The sequence below is a fragment of the Tachysurus vachellii genome, chromosome 1 (genome assembly GCF_030014155.1).
Source record: "Tachysurus vachellii isolate PV-2020 chromosome 1, HZAU_Pvac_v1, whole genome shotgun sequence".
Taxonomy (NCBI): Eukaryota; Metazoa; Chordata; class Actinopteri; order Siluriformes; family Bagridae; genus Tachysurus; species Tachysurus vachellii.
The window spans coordinates 31,606,311-31,625,718 of record NC_083460.1 but is presented as its reverse complement, the minus strand read 5'-3'; the positions used below and the strand labels follow the sequence as shown (position 1 = coordinate 31,625,718).

The 19,408-nt window shown below is 37.1% G+C and overlaps 1 protein-coding gene across 3 annotated transcripts; it reads right to left on the bottom strand.

Moving 5' to 3' along the window:
- Positions 1-12: 12 nt before the first annotated feature.
- On the bottom strand, positions 13-9,543 carry ncln (nicalin). 3 transcript variants are annotated; one of them, XM_060883328.1, is made up of 15 exons: positions 9,236-9,543; positions 8,027-8,217; positions 7,767-7,911; positions 7,314-7,408; positions 7,037-7,117; positions 6,230-6,333; positions 6,036-6,124; positions 5,642-5,781; positions 5,208-5,386; positions 5,038-5,125; positions 4,183-4,221; positions 2,974-3,134; positions 2,806-2,859; positions 2,110-2,188; positions 13-1,536 (listed from the first exon to the last, which is right to left on the bottom strand). In XM_060883328.1, the coding sequence occupies exons 1-15, from the start codon at positions 9,408-9,410 to the stop codon at positions 1,474-1,476; spliced, it is 1,683 nt and encodes a 560-aa protein (XP_060739311.1). In that variant the 5' UTR covers positions 9,411-9,543; the 3' UTR covers positions 13-1,473. The 3 variants fall into 3 exon arrangements, with proteins under 3 accessions (XP_060739311.1, XP_060739319.1, XP_060739301.1); XM_060883336.1 differs by having other exon boundaries at positions 2,974-3,137; positions 7,767-7,908; XM_060883318.1 differs by having other exon boundaries at positions 2,974-3,137; positions 9,236-9,542.
- Between the last annotated feature and the right edge of the window lie 9,865 nt (positions 9,544-19,408).

The window sequence follows — 19,408 nt, the reverse complement described above, 5'->3', positions numbered from 1 at the left end:
ATATCACCGATATATTTGAACAAAACCCTTTATTCCTCGACCTGTCTTCAATCTTTATTTTTATTTTGCTGCAAGAATCCAAGTTTTTGTACACAGGTTCTCACACAGCCAGCAAAACAAAGGAAACCGTGTAAAATCAGTGCAAGGTGAAGCTTCATCTGCTTCCATAAATAACAGCAGAAAGACCTGAAGCAGGGGGAAATAGTGTCCCGCTCTCACTGAAGGATGTGAAAGAGTGTCTCCGGCAAGGAGTAGAAAAAAGGAAAGGAAGGACGAGGTATATTTCGTGTTTGTGTCGTTCAGCAGACTGTTATGGCTATCCAAAGAGGTGAATGTCAGAAATTTGATGGAAGTTATTAATGAAGAAATTAATACTCTGGTTCTTTAATATCACACAACTTAATATTCTGGTTTTACCCTACAAGACGGATGGATAATTTTGCTGAGTGACAGTTAACAAGGGCAGAGCCTAGATTAAATCAAACCAGCAATTTGCAGAAGCTTCATCACACATATTTACAAAACATTATCTTAGAGAGTTGTCTAGATTAATCCAAGCCACTTTTGTTTGTGTGCACTATAAACCATCATTCTTACATTACACTGGTTGCTAGAGAACATCTATAAAACCATCCATGTGACCACAACTCAGTTGTTTTTCTGACTTTTTTTTTTTAGTATTTTAGAAAGTATATTAACCAACTTGTTTTTTTTAATGATATTAGTGTTGTACATACAAACTGTCTACTAGTGAAAGGAAAAACAACAATTACTTTTAACTAAACTATTCAAGGCGGCTATTTTGGATTTTTGTTTAAACATGTAAAACTGATGTACTGAAAACTAAACATGTAGAAGGTGCATGTGGAACTAATGTAAAAAGAGAATCGCCGTAAATGTTTGACAGTTGTGGTTGAAAGAAAAACAATCCCATGACCAAGTTTGCATTTTTCCTTGATTAAATTGAACCTACGTGTCCCTTGGTCAATAAGGGTGGAGCTCGTCACTCAGCAAAATCAGGATGTGTGAGGAGGAACATATCTATTAATCTGTACTAACTAATGCTAAAAAAAAAATCTGGACTGACATGAGTCACATCTGCACACTTTCCAAACTGACCAGCTTTCTCAGTCTAGCTTCAGCTGCAATTTGGCCCATTTTGACTTTAGCTGCCTGAGAAGACGACGACACTGTTGCTTGGCAGAGATCTCACTAGCTTCAGACTGAGGCAAAGGAGAGTGAGGCAGTGTAAGAGAGAATCTTTTGTATTAATTAAAAAAAAAAAGCTGTCCCTGAACTGACGAGGACAAGCAGGCAAATGCAAACACTTGAAACGTGACAAGAAACATGATTCATTTCCCAAGAAAAAGAGAAGAAAAGAAACATGTCAGAGAGGAAAAAAAACAATCACACTCTTGGCTCCATTGTGGGACTGCAGGAGTCTCTCATATTGCAGGGATGAAGAGAGCGGTGTTAATGCTGCTTGACTCGGGATGCTGTGACCCGCCGAAGGACACTGTACAAAATACCAAAATGCTGCAAAGAAAAAAGTGCAAGAAGATTAGAACAGTATTTAAGTGTCCCAAACAGCACTGTTCAAACAATATCTCAACACCATCCATTTTCATGTTCACACACTGTTACTCATAATGCAGTTCATTATAGTATCTTGAAACATTTTGCACTTGTCTCTGGACACAAGCTTCCGAACATTTGAAGGTTGTGATCTGATTGGCTCTCAACATTTAGACATACGAGTGCATTGGGAAAAAACCTCAATTAAGCGGCTTCTTTATAGGAAAAAAACAGTTCACTCATTGATCTATTACAATAAATCTCAAATTTCTAACATAGCAGCACTGACTGAGGCACAACTCTATATATATATTTAATGAGCTCATTCTAATACATTATCACTGTCGTAATAAAAAGCTAATTTACAGGAACTTGTATATCAGATGCAAAAAAAGACCTTAATAACCTCTGTAACTAAGCAAATAAAAAGTATTTGCTGTTCTTTTATGAATTGTCTTGTGGTATAAGAGAATAACATGCTTCACGACACGACGTTAGTGATCAACTTTGCGATTGCATTGTATTTCCACTCACCTGGACAGCCAAGTACACGATGCCGAGATATGCAGCGATGCACAATGCCAGCAGAAGGTCAAAAATGGCTGGTTTTACTCTTAAAATTATTTTGGAAAGAAGAAGGTGCGATATATTAATTACAGCCATACAAACACTTACACAGTCATTAACGTGGACAATTTGTATTAGGCGAAGGGAACAATTTTTCAAACTGTTTGACTTGTAACTAACATCTGAACATGTGGACAATATTACCTAAAGAAATACAGTAATCATAACCCTTACTTTATACTGGCAAACAAGAAAAAAACATACAAGCATTTTATAAAATATCTGAATTCTATGCAAATTAGCAATAATGCTGTAAAGAGACTAATCGAAGCGATTGTCTTGAACGATTCCTGGAACCAATTCTATGAGGCATGTGGTCCGAAGTTTCTTTAGTTCCCCAAGTTCAACTTTTGTTCCTACTTGTAATTAGTTCCAATTTACCATTCCAAATTAAAAATTGAAAATAAATCACATCCTTTAACTTGCAATAAATATGTATAGACAATGTAGCTTTCATGAAGCAGCCATAATAGCTACCACTTACTTATTAATCAGGTAATAAACATTTTTTTTTACTTGTGTAGTGAAAGAAACATTATGATGCACTGACTAAAAATAACATCGAGACCTTCCACACACACGTCTTTGGTGTTCGATATTCACCTGTATGCATTCATCGTCTGTTTAAGCTGATCGTAGAAGACAAACTCAGGATCCCTAGGAGAAAATGTTTTAGAAAATATAATGTAGATAATGTAAAGTTTTGCATGAGTGAATGGAAGATAAACAAGACTATGGGGCATCATGAGGAGATGCTTGTGTTAAACATACCGCTTGTCGGCTTTGATGAAATGCCTCTTGACGTCTTTGAGGTAGCGGCTGAGGTAATACTCCAGGGTACTGACCACACTGCCGTCTTTATCCACCAGTTGGGCAGCTCGTGGCTGAGTGCTTAACCAGTCAACCAGAGAGAGTAGCTGATCCTCCTGCACCTGCTAATTACAGCATGTGTGATGTGTTGTGGTGAACCAGAATGTTTTCCAGCTGCCTGCTGTAATAACGTAAATACATAGTGTGTGCTGGGGAGTTAAAAGTAGCTGTCTGAATTACTGTGCTCTATCACTGGAATTTCCTCAGCTATTAAATTTGACATTAAAAAAAAATTAATCCACATGTACTTTGCAGAAGACTGATATAAGAACAAGAGCTGATGGAAATGAGCAGTTCCATTTTTGTTTCTGCTGGTGCTTGAGAACAGTACTTTGTGATGGACCTGTGTGGGTGCGCATGTGTGTGAACGTGTGTGAGCATGCATATATGTATGTGTGTGTGTGCGTGTGTGTGGGCTCACAATATGTAAAAAATCAATCATCAACCGACAAGTGCTGCTAGCCCGTCGTATCTCAAAGTACTGTTCTTCAGCAAGACCAAGTCTAAAATCTTGCCATTCTTTAAGACTTACAGTGTTTAGCTTTTATACTACACACAACTAGAACACACAGTCTGAAAATCTCAAATGTGCTCAAAACCGAATGATTTTTTAATCTGGGTTAAAAACTTTTTGTTTTCCTTGTGCCTAGAACTGAGCATTTAGGGCTTGCACTTTTTCTGAAATCTATTTATTTCTTATTAACTAACAATGGCACCATTAAAGATAACATTTTCTTTTCTGTTACTGAAGTCGATATCCATCTGATAATTATTCCTTTAAGAACTAGTAAGCTTTAAATAATTGTGTAAAACTGAAGCACAAATAAGTTACACATGGGCTAAAACACGGCTTAATTTATATTTTTATAAAGTTCACAAGGAATTTTATTCTTCTTGTTATGACTCTTATTGATGACTAAATGCAAAACCACTTCAACAACAGTCATCAACCACTTTCATGCTGATGGAAAATAAGTAAGAACTAGAACCCAGATTCTTTTAGCAGGTTATTACTTTTAATGCTGTGTCTTGAAACAAGTTCATCGAGTTGCAAAAACAGACTCTGGATGCTAGCAGTGAGAAGAGATGAGTCATGAATCGTGCACTTACCATCTGCTCTGTGAAGATCTCCAGATCTCCATTAGTGCCCTGTGGGATTTAAATGATGCTGTTAGTCCAGTGTTCACTTTACTTTACCTGCATCCACACAATCTGATAGAAATTACTGATAAAAACACTGACGGTAATATGCATTACATACATCACAGCTCTGTTGATTCTGACAGATTAGATGATGTTGATGCCCGATTTTCTATAACAGCAGCCCTAACAACAGTACAGCTACAAATCACAAATTAACATTCATGCTCTTAGTCTAATATATTATGGTTTCTATAGTAACGCCTCATTTAAAGGGCATGTACGATGTATGCGCTTTACAAACAGATTGAAAAAAAAAATCTTGATATGGTGAAGTATATTTAACATTTATGGAAGGAGTCAGAAGTAAAACTGTAACTTTTCTGGCATTGCTTGTGTTTTATTCCTTATTTGATGCAAATCATATACAAAATCCACTGAAAAATGACTGCAGTGTGAGTTAGGTGTTATTTGGAATCCATGTATTCTCTATATTAAATAATCATCAGATTAAAATCAGATAACTAGCCTTTAGCATTTCTAATGACAAGCAAACTCCAGTGATATACCTGCTGTAATATGAGAATCAGAATCAGGTTTATTGGCCAAGTGTGTTGACACACACAAGGAATTTGGTTCCAGCTGTTTGTGACTCTCAAAAGTACAGACATAAATATCACTATACATTTAGCTTGGACTATACGAGACGAAAACAGACAAGACAAGACAAAACAGACTACACAAGACAATACAGACAATGCGAGACCATATAGACAGTACGAGTATTAAATAGGAATACAGAGTTATAGTCAAAAGCTTCCTCACCTTCTCAGTCAGGTTATAAATGACTCGTGCTAAAGACTCTGCAATCAGTTTAGTGTTCCTTCTGAGCTTCGTCAGGTCCACATGAGTCCTAAACACACAAACACCTCACATTACCTCATTACACAAGGAAACAGATGGATCGACGGGGTGACAAAGCGGCCATCACTGACCTTAAGTCCATGATAGAGTTGCGCGTGGAGCTGCGGTGGCTCTCCAGATGCGAGAGCGTGAAGGCAGGAAGTCGGCGGATCCCGAAGCGCTCGTGCTCCCACGCCAGGCTGTCATCAGCCAGGTTGATCTTCTTATGAACCATGGAAAACTTCAGCTCCGGGTACTGCTGAGATATAACCTGACAGGAGAACAAAGCAAAAATGGCAATCAGCTTGGATCTCACTGAAGATGATGATGACATTGTTTTAGTTTAGCCTATGGTCTTTAGTTTTGAATAGAGATACAAAACTAATGTATCCTGACATTGAATTTTATCTATAAAAATGGGCAACAGACATCACAGTGCAAAAAATAAATCTCAAAAGTACCAACAAGTAATTCCAGAATTTCAATTAACTTATGCAGTCCAGCTGTGTGTGTGTGTGTATGTTACCGTTTGCAGCTCTCGGAGTACAGCGTGCTGAGGTGTGCCTTCTTTAGGAGGTTTAGACACATGTAGGTAAAGATTGTCCCCATTCCCCAGCGTGTCCAAACACAAGACGAACGCCACGTTATCCTGCAATAGACTGGACTCTAACAAAGGAATTAAAAAAGTACATTCCACAATATTAGACATAATTCTAAATAGATAAGATGTGCTATGTGTCATTCTTTAATAAATAAAAATATTATGCAATAATTGCTAAATTGCTGTAGTATAAAATTAATAAACCAATTTAACATGGCGTTACACAGTCACTGACCAATCCTCTGTAAAAGACCGAAACAAAAATCTGCTAGAAAATAAGGAGTGTTTTACTCCTTATATATAAAGCATATGTGCACACCTGTGTGGTCTAAATTATCCTCTAACCACCGTTTAGTGCCCTGATAGTTAAATTTCCCTCCTCCAGACAGGAAAAACAGCAGGTTATACCTACAGGAACAAGAACACTAGCTTACACATGAGAATCTGAAAGAATATTTCAAAGTGTATTTTATTTCCTAAAATACAGGACACTGATCGAGTGGATTTTTCTACCCAGCATGAGTCCGTTTGTGAGAGTAGAGTCTAGAGAAGAGTCGAGCCAGCTCCAGGAGCACAGCCACACCACTGCCGTTGGAGTCGGCGCCGTATGACAACCACTAACATCACACATGCAGACACACACAATAAGAAGAAAACAAGCGTTATGTGTATGACAACCAGTTTTTGCCTCATGGTTAAACACCTGCCTGCTGCTCTGGTCTTTTCAGTAGACATGAAAACTTTTACTTTACTTTATTTATTACTTTATTTATAAAATAAATCCTGGATGGCACAGGATAGTGCTGATGTCAGTGTGAACGTTACATGATTCATTTATGAAATATGATATATGATATATCAAATACGAATAAATCAAATGTAATGTCATTTAGAAAGATCAACAGTGGCAGGTGCAGTGGTGGCTCAAGGCTCTGGGTTGTTTATCCGAAGGTCAGGGGTTAAGCCCTAGCTCTGAAAAGCTGATACGTTTGGGCAATTGAACAAAGCCCTTAACCCTCCCTGCTCCAAGGGTGCTGTATCATAGCTGCCCCTGCACTCTGACCCCAACCTCCTCAGTTGGGATATGCGAAGAAAAGTAGTTCACTTGCTGTAATGTATATTTGACGATAATAAAGTGCCCAAATTTCATTTCAAAATAACACGTAACATGTAATATGACTGGATTTGCTGACAGTTAGCATCTTGTTATTACACACTTTTTATTTCACACCTCAACTCTTTTTTTTAATGGGACTAAAGCTGTTTAATAAACCAGCAGCTAATTAATGATGCCAAAAAAAGTAAATAAAAAAAAAGTACCGGAGCCACGCCAAAAGAGTCATAGTGAGCCACAAAAACGATGGTGGGCAGATCATCTCCTCCAGCTCCTGCTAATTTACCCTGAAACCATCAACACCGTTAAGACAAGCATTATTATGATGACATATGATCAACTTATTATTGAACATATCAAACAAGGCTAGCCCAATATTGAGTCAAAAGGATATTAGTGGCCCCAGAAAAAGCTCTAAGATTAAGGAGTAAGAGCTAATTTCCAACCATCTGCTCCCGTATCGAGTTGAAGAAGAACGCTCACCTCAAGGCTAGTGATGGCCCAGTCACTCACAGCTTTACTCTGAGCTCCACTCGTCACCATCTGGAATCCATTTGCAGTGGCAGAGTGTAGCAGCACTGGAGACAAGAAAAACAAATATCATTAAGATTTACACCAGAGACCAAACAAAGACCAAACTTTAGAACCTATAACCTTAAAAGGAAAGTAAAATGAGGGAGACAGAAAATGGAGCAGGAGAAATAAGAACAGAAAGCAGGGATACATAAATATGAAGAGGATGAGAAGAAAAAAAATTCAAAGTTAAAAAGAAACAAAAAAAAAATAAAACAAGAAGAAGCAAGAAGATGAGGAGGAAAAAGAATGAAGAATTGAAGTGCAGGTGCACTACTGTTAGAGCTGTCACAGAAAATGAATCAACACCTTCTGACAAATCAGAATCCAGTGGTGCAGCAAACTGGCTGTGTAACAACATACCTTCAGCTGCGGAGGAGGAGCCCTGTGAGGCAGAGGACACCTGCGTCTGGGTGTAAATAGACAATAGCTCATCATCCTCCAGAGCAAAGTAAACAGGAACAATGGTCTCTGTGGCCATCAGTTCCGGCTCCAGCTCCATGAACTGCTACGGGAAAAACAAACACACACAAACAAATCATAAAAAACAAACAAACAAAAAAAAAAAACATTACTCGTTATCTCTAAAGACAAATGATGTAGAGTCAATTTTAAGCTCTTACTTGCACAATGTCCTGAGGCATTGTGGACATGTTTTTGGGGAGGATGATGACGACAGCCCCAGCAGACTGTCGGAGAGCCTTCTGGTATTTCTCGTAGGAGAAATCAGCTAGTCGCATCATCACACAGCGACGGCTTAGCACCTCTGCCTCCACCGTACGCGCTTCAGTGTTCAAAATCGCATTCCTTGATCCTGCAAACACAGTGCAAAGCCACGTCAGACAGACAACACCAACTAATAACAGGGTTTCTACAGGGTTCAAATCCAGACACAGAGCTTTGCTGCAACCATTGAAATGATTCAGATGCATGTTTGGGGTCTTTATCTTTTAAACTATCCATTTAAGACAGTGTGTTAACCTTCTGGTCCAGGCAACCAGGTTTTGAGTTAAAATATTCTTAGCCATGACTAAATTCATAATATGTTCCAAAGATCCCCAGTGTGTCCTCGGTTTCTGTATTGGGGCGTGTGGGGTAGCCTAGTGGTTAAGGTGTCAGGCCAATCAGAAGGTTGTGAGTTCGATCCCAGGTCCACCAAGCTGCCACTGTTGGGCCCCTGAGCAAGGCCCTTAACCCTCAATTGCTCAGTTGTATAAACATGAGATAATGTAAGTCGCTCTGGATATAAGGGTGTCTGCTAAATGCTGGAAATGTAAATATAAACGTGTTCAAACTGAATATATTAGAAAATTCTGTGTTAAATACAAATGTGCAATATACAAAACATAGATGTTTTGGAAACTGATTGCAATTTGTTTGTAAGTATTTTAAATGTTAAATAAGCGTAAATTTCGTCAATATATTTTTAATAAACAAAATAGTTTCTGAATGAAACTAAAAGAGTTAAGGTTGCATGGTCAGTTGAAATGTGCCAATAATCGTGTGTCTGACTGCACTGTATCACTCTGTAGTTGTATATAAATATAAGTGTACGTCTATAACATTACAAGGACAACGTCAACTCAATGCCTTTTCCGTTTATAAGTCACATGCGGGTTGATTTTAAACGAAACGGTCCCGATGCTAGTCAGCTACCAGCTACTTGCTAGCATAACTAGCATTTAAATGACAAGCTGACTTGTGTGAAGTGTATTTACAAGCTAACGACCCCCACACACGCTGAACAAACCGATCACGTTCGCTTTCCTGATCCTTTTTAAAGCGTTTGGTGAATATTAAAGCGGTCTAGAGTGCTAACAGAAGGTGTGTACCGTAGTTCTGTCCCTGTAGGTCATACTGCTGCATGCGGTACACTGTGAACTCATGCGCCGCTTCAGCTGGGAGCGGAGACACCAGGATCAACACTGCAGGCAAAAACACGATAATCGTCAGCGGAAAGGACGATTTTAACATGTTGTCAAACACCTCGCTGGCCTCCTCAAACATGACGATAGAATCCTAAAAAATCCGCTGCAGGAGAAACCAAGAACAATGAATGAATCCGTAACCAAGTGACAGCTCTCGGATCCAGCGCTATACGATCTGCCTAAAGGACCCCGGATTTGTATTCTGGCAATTTCTCTGGACACCTAAACTGAGCTCCAATACTGAGTTGCTGTAGTTCATAGATATCTACACCTAGATGTCGCCTTGGCTACGGCAGTTCATTGGAACGAATGCGTCAATAGAGCCGCCATCTTGGAACAGGGGACCCCCTCCGCTTTAATGCATCAGCGTCAATGTAGGCAAAGGGCTAACGGAAATAAAATCACCATAAATTGTCATGGATGCGATTTTCTAGGTTTTTTTTTGGTTCGTTCCAACGGTCAGACATGTATTTATCATTGAGTCCAGAGAAAATTGAATGTTTTGATATTAAGATAATCTGCTTTTTCACAATATAATGCATAGTGCTAGTAGGTCTGTTTATTAGTTACATTCTTCCACTTGAGTATTCAAATGAACAATCACTACTTACCTTATAGCCTACTGTATGCAACACTGCTACAATGGTGTGACTATACATGTTCATTTAACATTTAATTTGTATTGGTTTATTTAGTATCCCTGCAACAACACCACAACCTTACACAGTTTCTTCTTGACACTTTTGCTCTGCAGTTGCAGAGTATGAACCTTTGCGACATGGTGTTGTCTCAGCTTATGAAAGTTACAGACAACCAGTGACATTAAGCTAAAGTGATGGTTGTCTATGCCATCTTGAGTATCAATAATGTGATCACGAAGACCAAATATGTCTTCAGAGCCTACTTCTGCTTTAGATTCAGAATCAGATTATTTTATTTAATACCATGTCGGCAATCAAAAGCTATTTTCATGGCAAAAATTAAATTACAAAAACACAAACATCATATAAATACAATAAAAACAAATGTCATTTTTAATTAACATACGATAAAAAAAAAAATCCAAGTCCATTTCAGGCATAATGTCATTAAATATGTCCTTAAGTGAAGTAACCTGATAAAAGAACATTCTGCTTGTGTTAAGTCCAGGACAATCTAATAAAATATGTTTGACAGATAAGGGAATCTTACAAAACATACATAAAGTTGGGTCTTTTCACCTTTAAGCAAAAAAAAAAAAAAAAAAGCATGGGTCAATTTTTAATGTCCTTATTAAGAGCTTCGGAATCTACAAACATTGTCTGTTTTCCTAACTGTCACAAACTAATGGGTAACTAACATGGATTAGCTGCGGTCATTAACCAAGGACTAAAACAAACCAACTGAACCAGAAATATAATTTCCTAACATTTAATACCATAAAACACATTCTCACTTGTGAAATGTAATCCCTTGCTGTCTGGTTTTTAGATTTCGTTCATTTGAACAGCCAAACGCAGCACAGAAGTCCGGCATCGTCCATAAATTTGAAGTACAAGACCCCTGTTCCAAGATTTTTAGAAATCCAAGGTGACATCTAGGTGTAGATATCTATGGCTGTATTTTTACACACAGCCTCGTGCTATTGGGAAATATTCCCTTCAAATCACCTGACAAGGAAGTTGTTAGGGTGGATATAAATAAACGTCTGAATAATGTATTTGGGTCTTTTTTTTTTTTTTTGTATAAATGTAAACAGTGTTGAAAAGTATAAATGTTAATGTAAATGTGATGAAGCTCTGCTTACTATAGATCCAGCCATGTTGTTTTGTGTTTGTATCTGTATGTGAACCTCTGTATTGACTGTATGTACTGCTGACAACTGTAATATATTATGAAATATGTTTATAAAATATATATATAACATATTGACTTATATATAAGTCATTCCTCTGACTGCGCAACCAAGTATTTTGTTCTTAAACCACAGCATAAACAACAACGGTTCATACTTTGTCCCTGAAACAAGTCAGTATTTAGTACATTATAGCAGTTATAAACAGTTGGTCCTTGACCAGTCTGTCATTTTTGTCTGTCTCTCATTTTAATTCTTCTTCTTCTTTGTCTCCTTCTTCATCCTCTTTTTCCTCCACGTCTTCTTGCTTGTCATCTATCCTGTACACGTCGATAAACTTAAAAATACAGTTTAAGTTCTGACTGTTACAAGGCACTTAAACTGGAGACTTATTACCTAAATGTTCATTTATACAACTGAACAATGGAGGGTTAAGTTCCTTGCTCAGGGTTGATAGCTTGGTGGACCTGGGATTCAAACTCATGACCTTCTGATCAGTAGTCCATACCTTAACCACTAGGCTGCCGCATCCCCTAACAATGCTTACCATCAGCTCCAAGTGTTGCCAGGATTTAAACAATGAGAAATAATGGAGGAAACTGGAAGTTAAAACACTGCTGGACCACATAGTTGTACCAGTTCTACCAGTTCTCACCACCAGAGGGAAATAAGTAGTTATAAATAGATCTTTGTGCGTTTTTTTTCCTTCTGGATGGAAAATCATCAGCTCAGTCATTTGTGTATGTGAACTAGCTATATGGTGTAACAGATCTCCACTAGTTTTAACATAACTCCTACACTGTGAGATACTTCCCATTAGTGAATAAATGCTATCAGATGCTCATTTTTAACATTCTACTTCGTAGACAATGGATAGATAAATGAATGAATATATCTGTAATATACTGATGAGAAAGATATGAGTCAATAAAGTGTAACATTAACATTAACCAAGCAAAAAGCATTTAGCAAAACATATCATTGTGTAGGCAGTTGGTGTGGTCATGTGTGCTGCTAATTGATTATGAAGTTCTCTAAAGATTTGACCAGTATGTGTAATCACACACTCATCTTCAATATTTGGGCACAAACAGCAAAGTGTAAACTCCTGGAGATGTCGGAAAACCTAAATTTACAGCTTTACCTCTGACTGTTACAAAGTACTGACAATAGAGTCCGTGTCCAGAAATGCACAAATTTCTTCTCAGAGAAAATTTAAACAAACCAGCAATTAAACCCATTTTTAATCCATTTATGTGGAACATCCTGTTAAATTATGATAATAAATCTTAATATAGTATATAGCCTATGGATGTGTGTGTTTCCTAATGCAAACTGCAAAATCAAATAAATTGAATAAAGTTTCCCCAGAAATCTTTAGTTATTCATTTTTTAAAATCGTCTTAGGAATTGTTTTGTATAATGAACTTTTAATGAAGAATGTTAATATAATAAGATTTGAATGTTTCCTGTTTTACTGCCTGGTTTTCTCCAGCCATGTCCAGTTTGGTTAGTCTCACTATTGTCACAATAATGTGTATATAGACACAGTTGGTGTGCATTCTTTGGAAATTCTCATGTGTTTCATAGCTCAGAGTTTATTGTTTTTCTAATTTCTTGGCTATTTTTAGATTATTAGGCTATTTTATATGTCTAGCCATCTGGTTTTAGCTAAGATGACCTTATTTGCTTATAACATGAACTTCATTGTAGATAATGAACACTTCAATAGTTTAATTGTGGAATATTTGTCAGATATTCATCCATTCACATACTTTCATATATTCATATACACACCATACTATAAAATTAAAAATTACAAACAGGATATCCAAGTATGATTTAACCAAATTTTAAGTATTTAAATAGCTAGAGTAGCTAGAGATTCCTCTATATATGCCCTAAGATCACGGTCTATTTCTTGTCTCGATTGCAGTTTCGAATGGCATCAAGCCTCAACTAGTCAGCAGAGGTGTGTGCACAGAGTGTGTCCTGCGTCCTGACTACTCTTTCACATCTATTTCCTCTGTGCACAAAACAACACACTGTCCATTAGTACAGGAGATCAGTTTCATCACATCAGGTTTAGAAATCTCCAGAATGTCAGCATAAGAGTGCTTGCTGTTGGCCTCCTGACTTCCCAGGCTTACAGAGACGAATAAGAGTGAAAGAACATTACCTAAGTGAGAGCATTGTAGCCACTACTTTCGAGAAAGTGTTTCAAAATCTAAAATAGAATAAGGGAAACATCCTTTAAGTTTCGACAGCAGGATTGCATTATTCAAAATCACACCTCATACATACTGATATAGTAAGTGTACACAACATTAATATCTTCTATAAAAAAAATAATCACTGAGTTACTGTTATAACCCTAAAGCTGATTTCAAAACTAAAAGTTGTACTTCATGGAAATAAACATAAAAATAAATATATAAATCTTTTTTTGTTTGTTTGTTTGTTTGAAGTTCTTGGGTTTTTTATTTGCCTCAGTGGCACCACATGTAGAGCATCACAGCATCTTCACATCTTCTGTGTGTGTGTGTGTGTGTGTGTGTGTGTGTGTGTGTGTGAGATGCATGTAGATGCATTCGCCAGAAATGTTCTCCAGCATTAGCTCTGTGTTTCCGGGATAGTTTCTGGATTTACCGTGGACCTGGACTGGAAAAGCTTTTAGGGAAAGTGAATGATTCATCTGCTTCTGGGCAAACAGCTGCTGTTTACATATCAGATGTTCAGACACAGAGCTCTATCTATAATCCATAAACATCCTTGGTGTTAAGTTGCTATTATTATTGGATTTGTCTACACAAGGAACCCAACTGGATTGATTTAAGCGTCAACCCCAACTAACAATTCCAGGTAACCAAATTTTATTGTTGTTGTTTACAGTGTCTAACTTGGAGCATTCTGTGAGCATCTTATTACTAAAAGTTTACTGTAGTATTTATTTATTTGTTTGTTTGCTTGCTTGTTTACCCTAACTATTATTTATGACAACCATAGTATGATTTTTCGTTTTTATACCATATAAAAAAAGCAACAGTCTTGTACAAGTCTATAAAATCTCTATAAATTATATCTTATCAGCCTTCTATAATGCTGTCTGGGTTTTTTACTTTTTTTAACATTGTTGTTGAATTTTCAAGGTCTTAAATAATTTTCTATAACAGCAGCTTTGGCAATAGTGCAGTTGCAAACCATTTGTTTATATTAATATGCTCGTAACTTCAGAGTGGAAACAGTAACACTACTTTATCACACTGCTTCATAGATGATCATTTTCCTATAACAGGATGTTAACACTAAAAGCAAAGAGGCCAGTCAAATGTTACAGTCATAATGATAGCAAAACTTTACCGTAGAGGTAAATGACTCAACTTAAACCTATAGGAATAAATATGGACCACTATTTCAATTGAGTATGTCAATATAAAATGTTTTGTGTTCACTTCCAGGATAATTCATGTAATTCCTGCCTTTGTGTGTCAAAGGAGTGAAGGAACATCAGCCTCATAAAAATCCAGACTTGTTCTCACGCACAGAGAACACAGGGTGAGCAGTTGGTTCAGACGACGATAAACACAAACAAATTGCAACAGGTCTGAAATATGTAGCGTGGGCCTGGCAGACAGTGAGCTTGGTGAAAAGGCAAAGGAGTGAAAGTAATTAAACTCCCACAGTGAAGTGTGTGACTGACTGATGAAAAGAAAGAGCCCATTCACATCAGCAGGCCAGGAGTAGGAAGTGTGCTCTGGGTGACCGACTCATTAATGTGAAGCTCCCTCAAGGGCCGCTTAAGGTCAGCGTTAGGCTCCTGCTCATTACACGCTCTGTATCCACAGACAAGACCTGTAATTCCACAATCAGTACTACTTTGTCAACTTAGAGTGGCAAAATAATATGATGACGCTGTTTCATTACACAAAGCACCCTTTGTTTTCTTGGTAGAATTTGGGTGGTTGGTTAATACTGAGTGTAATTACAGTGTAATTTTTGTCTTTATATATTTACAGCAACATGCTAAGCAGCTAAATTTGGCTTTAGCTATTATTTGCTTATCTACCATTATTTGCTGTTGATGAGCAACCACATTTTTACAACTTTAACTAGTTTAGTGTACCATGTGTTGTCGATAAACAGTCTATTTGTACTTTGTTTTTATAATTAATAACATTAGAGATACAGTGAGGCATAAGTCTTTAGGAGACAACATCAAACTGGCTGTACCACAGCTTTCAAATTCTGGACTGTGATTGGACGAAAGTGTTGATTAATTTGCTATAACAGCAGCTTTGACAGTAGTGATGCTGTAAACTACAGCTTGTATTAATCTGCTCAATATATTATCATGTCGACCGTAACAACAGTTCATTCACAGGGACTTGTACAGCTGACATACCTCATAAACAAATTAAAACAGACAGATTTATTTATTTTTTTATTTTACAGAGAGAAGAAAATGGAACACAACAGTAAATGTATGATTTTATACTCATAGTATTAGTAACTTAGAGTAAAACTTATAAATACATATAGTAATACTTATAGTATAAAACACATACAGTACAGTATATATAATGCAGTACAGTATATATAATGTATATATAAAAGAATAAAACATGTAATGTGTCATTAGATAAAATGTAATTACAAAAATTACATAATTCTATAAGGATTTTTTTTTTTTTTTTTTGCTATTTTCATTTTTATTTCTCATTGATAATTGATGGTAATGGAAAGGTGTGATTGAATGAGAGCATTGTGATTCGTGCAATTGAAGAAATGTGCAGTGCGAGTCTGTGAATGCTCCTTAATGAAAAACAACTCTCTAATTTCCGCCCTTTGTCTGGTTTTGCTCTGCCGTGTTTCTAAATCTCCAGAGAACATAATTGTCTGCAGCCTTCCATGTTCTGGAGATCTGGTTGAGTCTCAGAAAGAGTTTACATCAGGTCAGACTGTTCCACTGTGGTCGCTTGACTCCTGCCCTACAGCTTTGATTTGTTCTAAAAAAAATCAATTTTCAGATTTTACAGCTTTTATAGCTTTATCTAACCAAATATTACTTAAAAGGCATCAGATGTAAAACCATTTTAATCTACTGAATCAATAATACACTCATCTGTACTGTCTTGTCATTCAGTATTATTACATTTACATTTACAGCATTTAGCAGACACTCTTATCCAGAGTGACTTACATTTTTTTATTTCAGTTTATACACCTAAGCAATTGAGGGTTAAGGGCCTTGCTCAGGGGCCCTGCAGTGGCAACTTGGTGGACCTGGGATTCGAACCAATGACCTTCCGATCAATAGCCAAACACCTTAACCAGTTTGCTGTGAGCATTAACGTATATACTGTATGTATATACACATGATTTATGCATATACACATATTTATGCATTGTATATATACACATGATTTATACATTGTTTTGCTGCAACACGATTAGGCAATTGGTTAATAGCATGAATGAGTAGAAGTGCAGGTGTCTTTAATAAAGTGTGCAGTTAGTGTATAATGTTGGTTTGGATGAACAATTTCATACTGAATTCTGGATCAGAGATTGCTGCATTTTCATCTATAACAATACAAGGCAAGACAAACAAACAGACAATAATGGAGTAAGGGATTTTTAATACAGCACTTGAGATTTTATTGTTTTTCATGCATTTCTCATAAAGTTTTTTTTTTTGTTATGAATCCAAGACAGACAGGATGCAAGTGAGAATCTAATTTAGATTCTAATTTGCTTCCAAGGAAATATTTCTCAGGGCAACAAACTTCTATCTGCCAAAGCCTAGACCATTGCTAAGACCATTGAAACCCTAAAATTGCCTGATAGCCTGAGGAACATTCACTCTGAGCTTCTATAAGTCAGTGAATCCAGAGATTTATTTAGTACACCACTGAGACCCTCTCTCCACATTAAGTCTGAAGCAACATCAGGCTAATTCCTCCCATGTAGATCCAAAGCACTATCTGCTAAAATGGGCCTGATGTTGAGCTGACAAACTGAGGAAGTATTTATGCAGGAATGATGCCAGCATCAGGGATTGAGACATAAACCTGTTATAGTAAGATTTGCATGGACAGGAAATTAAGCAACAATTCCGCCCTCAACAGCGACACATACAACTTCTTTTCCTGAGTGTTTGTGGAACAGATGTGTGTTTCATTTCTGGATTCTGATTGGGATAAAAATAGGTGAAAACGGGAACTAGCTTGTTTCATAAACATTCAATGACCTTAAACAAAACCATAAATGAAAAAAAAAATGTCATTATTTATTAAGTTTAAATTGCTGACAAATTGCTGTGGTATATGGAGAATAAAATACATCCAGATCCACAAGACAACACATCCTGCTTTCTACCTATCAAGATCTATAATCTGAGAAACATTTGTTTTCAACTTCAACTCTAACAAAACAGGAGTGCATCTCTGTCCATTTGTCTTCTTTTAAATATTCTGTTTTCTGTTAAAAACTTCCTCTACTGACCTCTTCAGGGTTGCCAGTTCTCAGCAAATCTTTGATTCCAACTAAATCTAACCTGAACATAGTCCAGGAAGGTCAGCCATTAGGAAAAGGAAACACAGATATTTTCTTTTTCACAGTCTTTGCATGAGAAATGTGGTCACAATGTGACCAGCTTCACAGTATTTGCAATATACCTTTTTAATCATCTTCTGGTCAGGACAGTTCAATATGACCTATCATACCAATATGGTATGATATGGTATGGTACCCACTACATAATCATACTATCCATCTCACAAACATTGCAGTATATCTACAGTAGATGTGAAAAAATAGTATTTTACACAATTGATGCTATCTGCACTTTACTTTCCGTTTGTCTGCCATAACCCGTGTTTGCAGAAATCGAATTGAATTTAGATTTTATTCTAATTCTTTGTTTTTTAAACTTTCCCAAAAACATCAGCCATGGATTTGCTTTTCCCATCCGAAACATTATTCCAAAATTAGCCCAATTTGGAGGGAAAAAACATGCCTCTTTCAACCCTGGAAATCTCTAGAGGTCTGTGGTCTGATGAGCTGCCTTCAGCTAAATAATTTACATATTAGCCCAATTTGGTGGGAAAAAACATGACTCTGGCAACCCTGAACCTCTCTAGAGTTCTCTGGTCTGACGAGCTGCCTTCAGCTAAATAATTTACATAATGCATGTGATTGGAAAATCTGCAACAGAGGATCTGCTACAGTATTTTTCAAGTGCTCTGTAAAATACACATCTGGGTCTGCGTCTAGACTGCAGTCCCCCAGTTTGACAATCCATGATTTAGGGTATTCTACAATTTCATGAGCTCTGATCAGTTTGTATGTTACAGGCTTGGGATCTTTGGGGTGACCTTGAGTTTGTTTTAGATTATTCACAAGTGATCTGAGGGTCCACAGATCAGGGGGATCTGTAGATTTTGATGATTTGGTGTAAACTGAGGTACTAGGGAAATCCTGAATGGTCTGGATTAGAACAATTGGGAAGATTTGGAGTGTTCTGGGATTCCTGCTGCTCAGAGTTTGCTCAGAGTTAAAGCATGCAGTGATTGGAGCTGACTTGGGCTGATCTGATACATCCGAGTTGAGTTGGGGTGATCTGACGGTTTCAAACCATGGGGTGATCTGTTCTGATTTACTCTTAGACTTTGTTCATTTGGAAGGAGTGGCGTTAACAAGCCGTCTTTGTGTTCAGTGTCTTACAGTCTTTGATGCAGTGAGAAAGCGTGGCAGCCAGATGTGGAACTCCATTTCAGGTCTTAAAACATAGCGTTTAAATATGTAAAAATACAGAATTTTTATGAATATTCCTCCATACCTTCCATTACAAAATTCAATAATACCACAATGGTGCTGAATTCTCAATATGGATTTGGATTAATTTTCTATAACAGCATCTCTGACAGCAGTTCAGCTGCAAATCACATTAAGGTGCTCATTCTTATATCATTTCTTTTGTAACAGTTCATTCACTGAGACAGTATATAATTACTGATATGGTGAGGTTTTCAATAAGGAGATGTTTATGGAAGCAGTCAATAGTGTTAATATTAGGGATGAGCGAGTACAGCATTATCTGTATCTGTATCCGTATCTGTTAACCATATGAATTATCTGTATCTGTATCCGTACTCGGAGTGGGTGGGGCCTAACCCGGAAGTAGGGTTTGTCAAGGGGCTTGTCTTGAAATGGGCGGGGCTTTAAACGGTAATAATTAATTT

Excerpts from the sequence above, each read along its gene's own strand:
- ncln (XM_060883318.1), bottom strand. The coding sequence starts at position 9,410 with ATGTTTGAGGAGGCCAGCGAGGTGTTTGACAACATGTTAAAATCGTCC. Across the intron at positions 6,125-6,229 it reads CACAAACGGACTCATGCTGG|GTATAACCTGCTGTTTTTCC; the intron begins GTAGAAAAATCC and ends TTGTTCCTGTAG. Across the intron at positions 5,387-5,641 it reads TACTCCGAGAGCTGCAAACG|GTTATATCTCAGCAGTACCC; the intron begins GTAACATACACA and ends TTCTCCTGTCAG.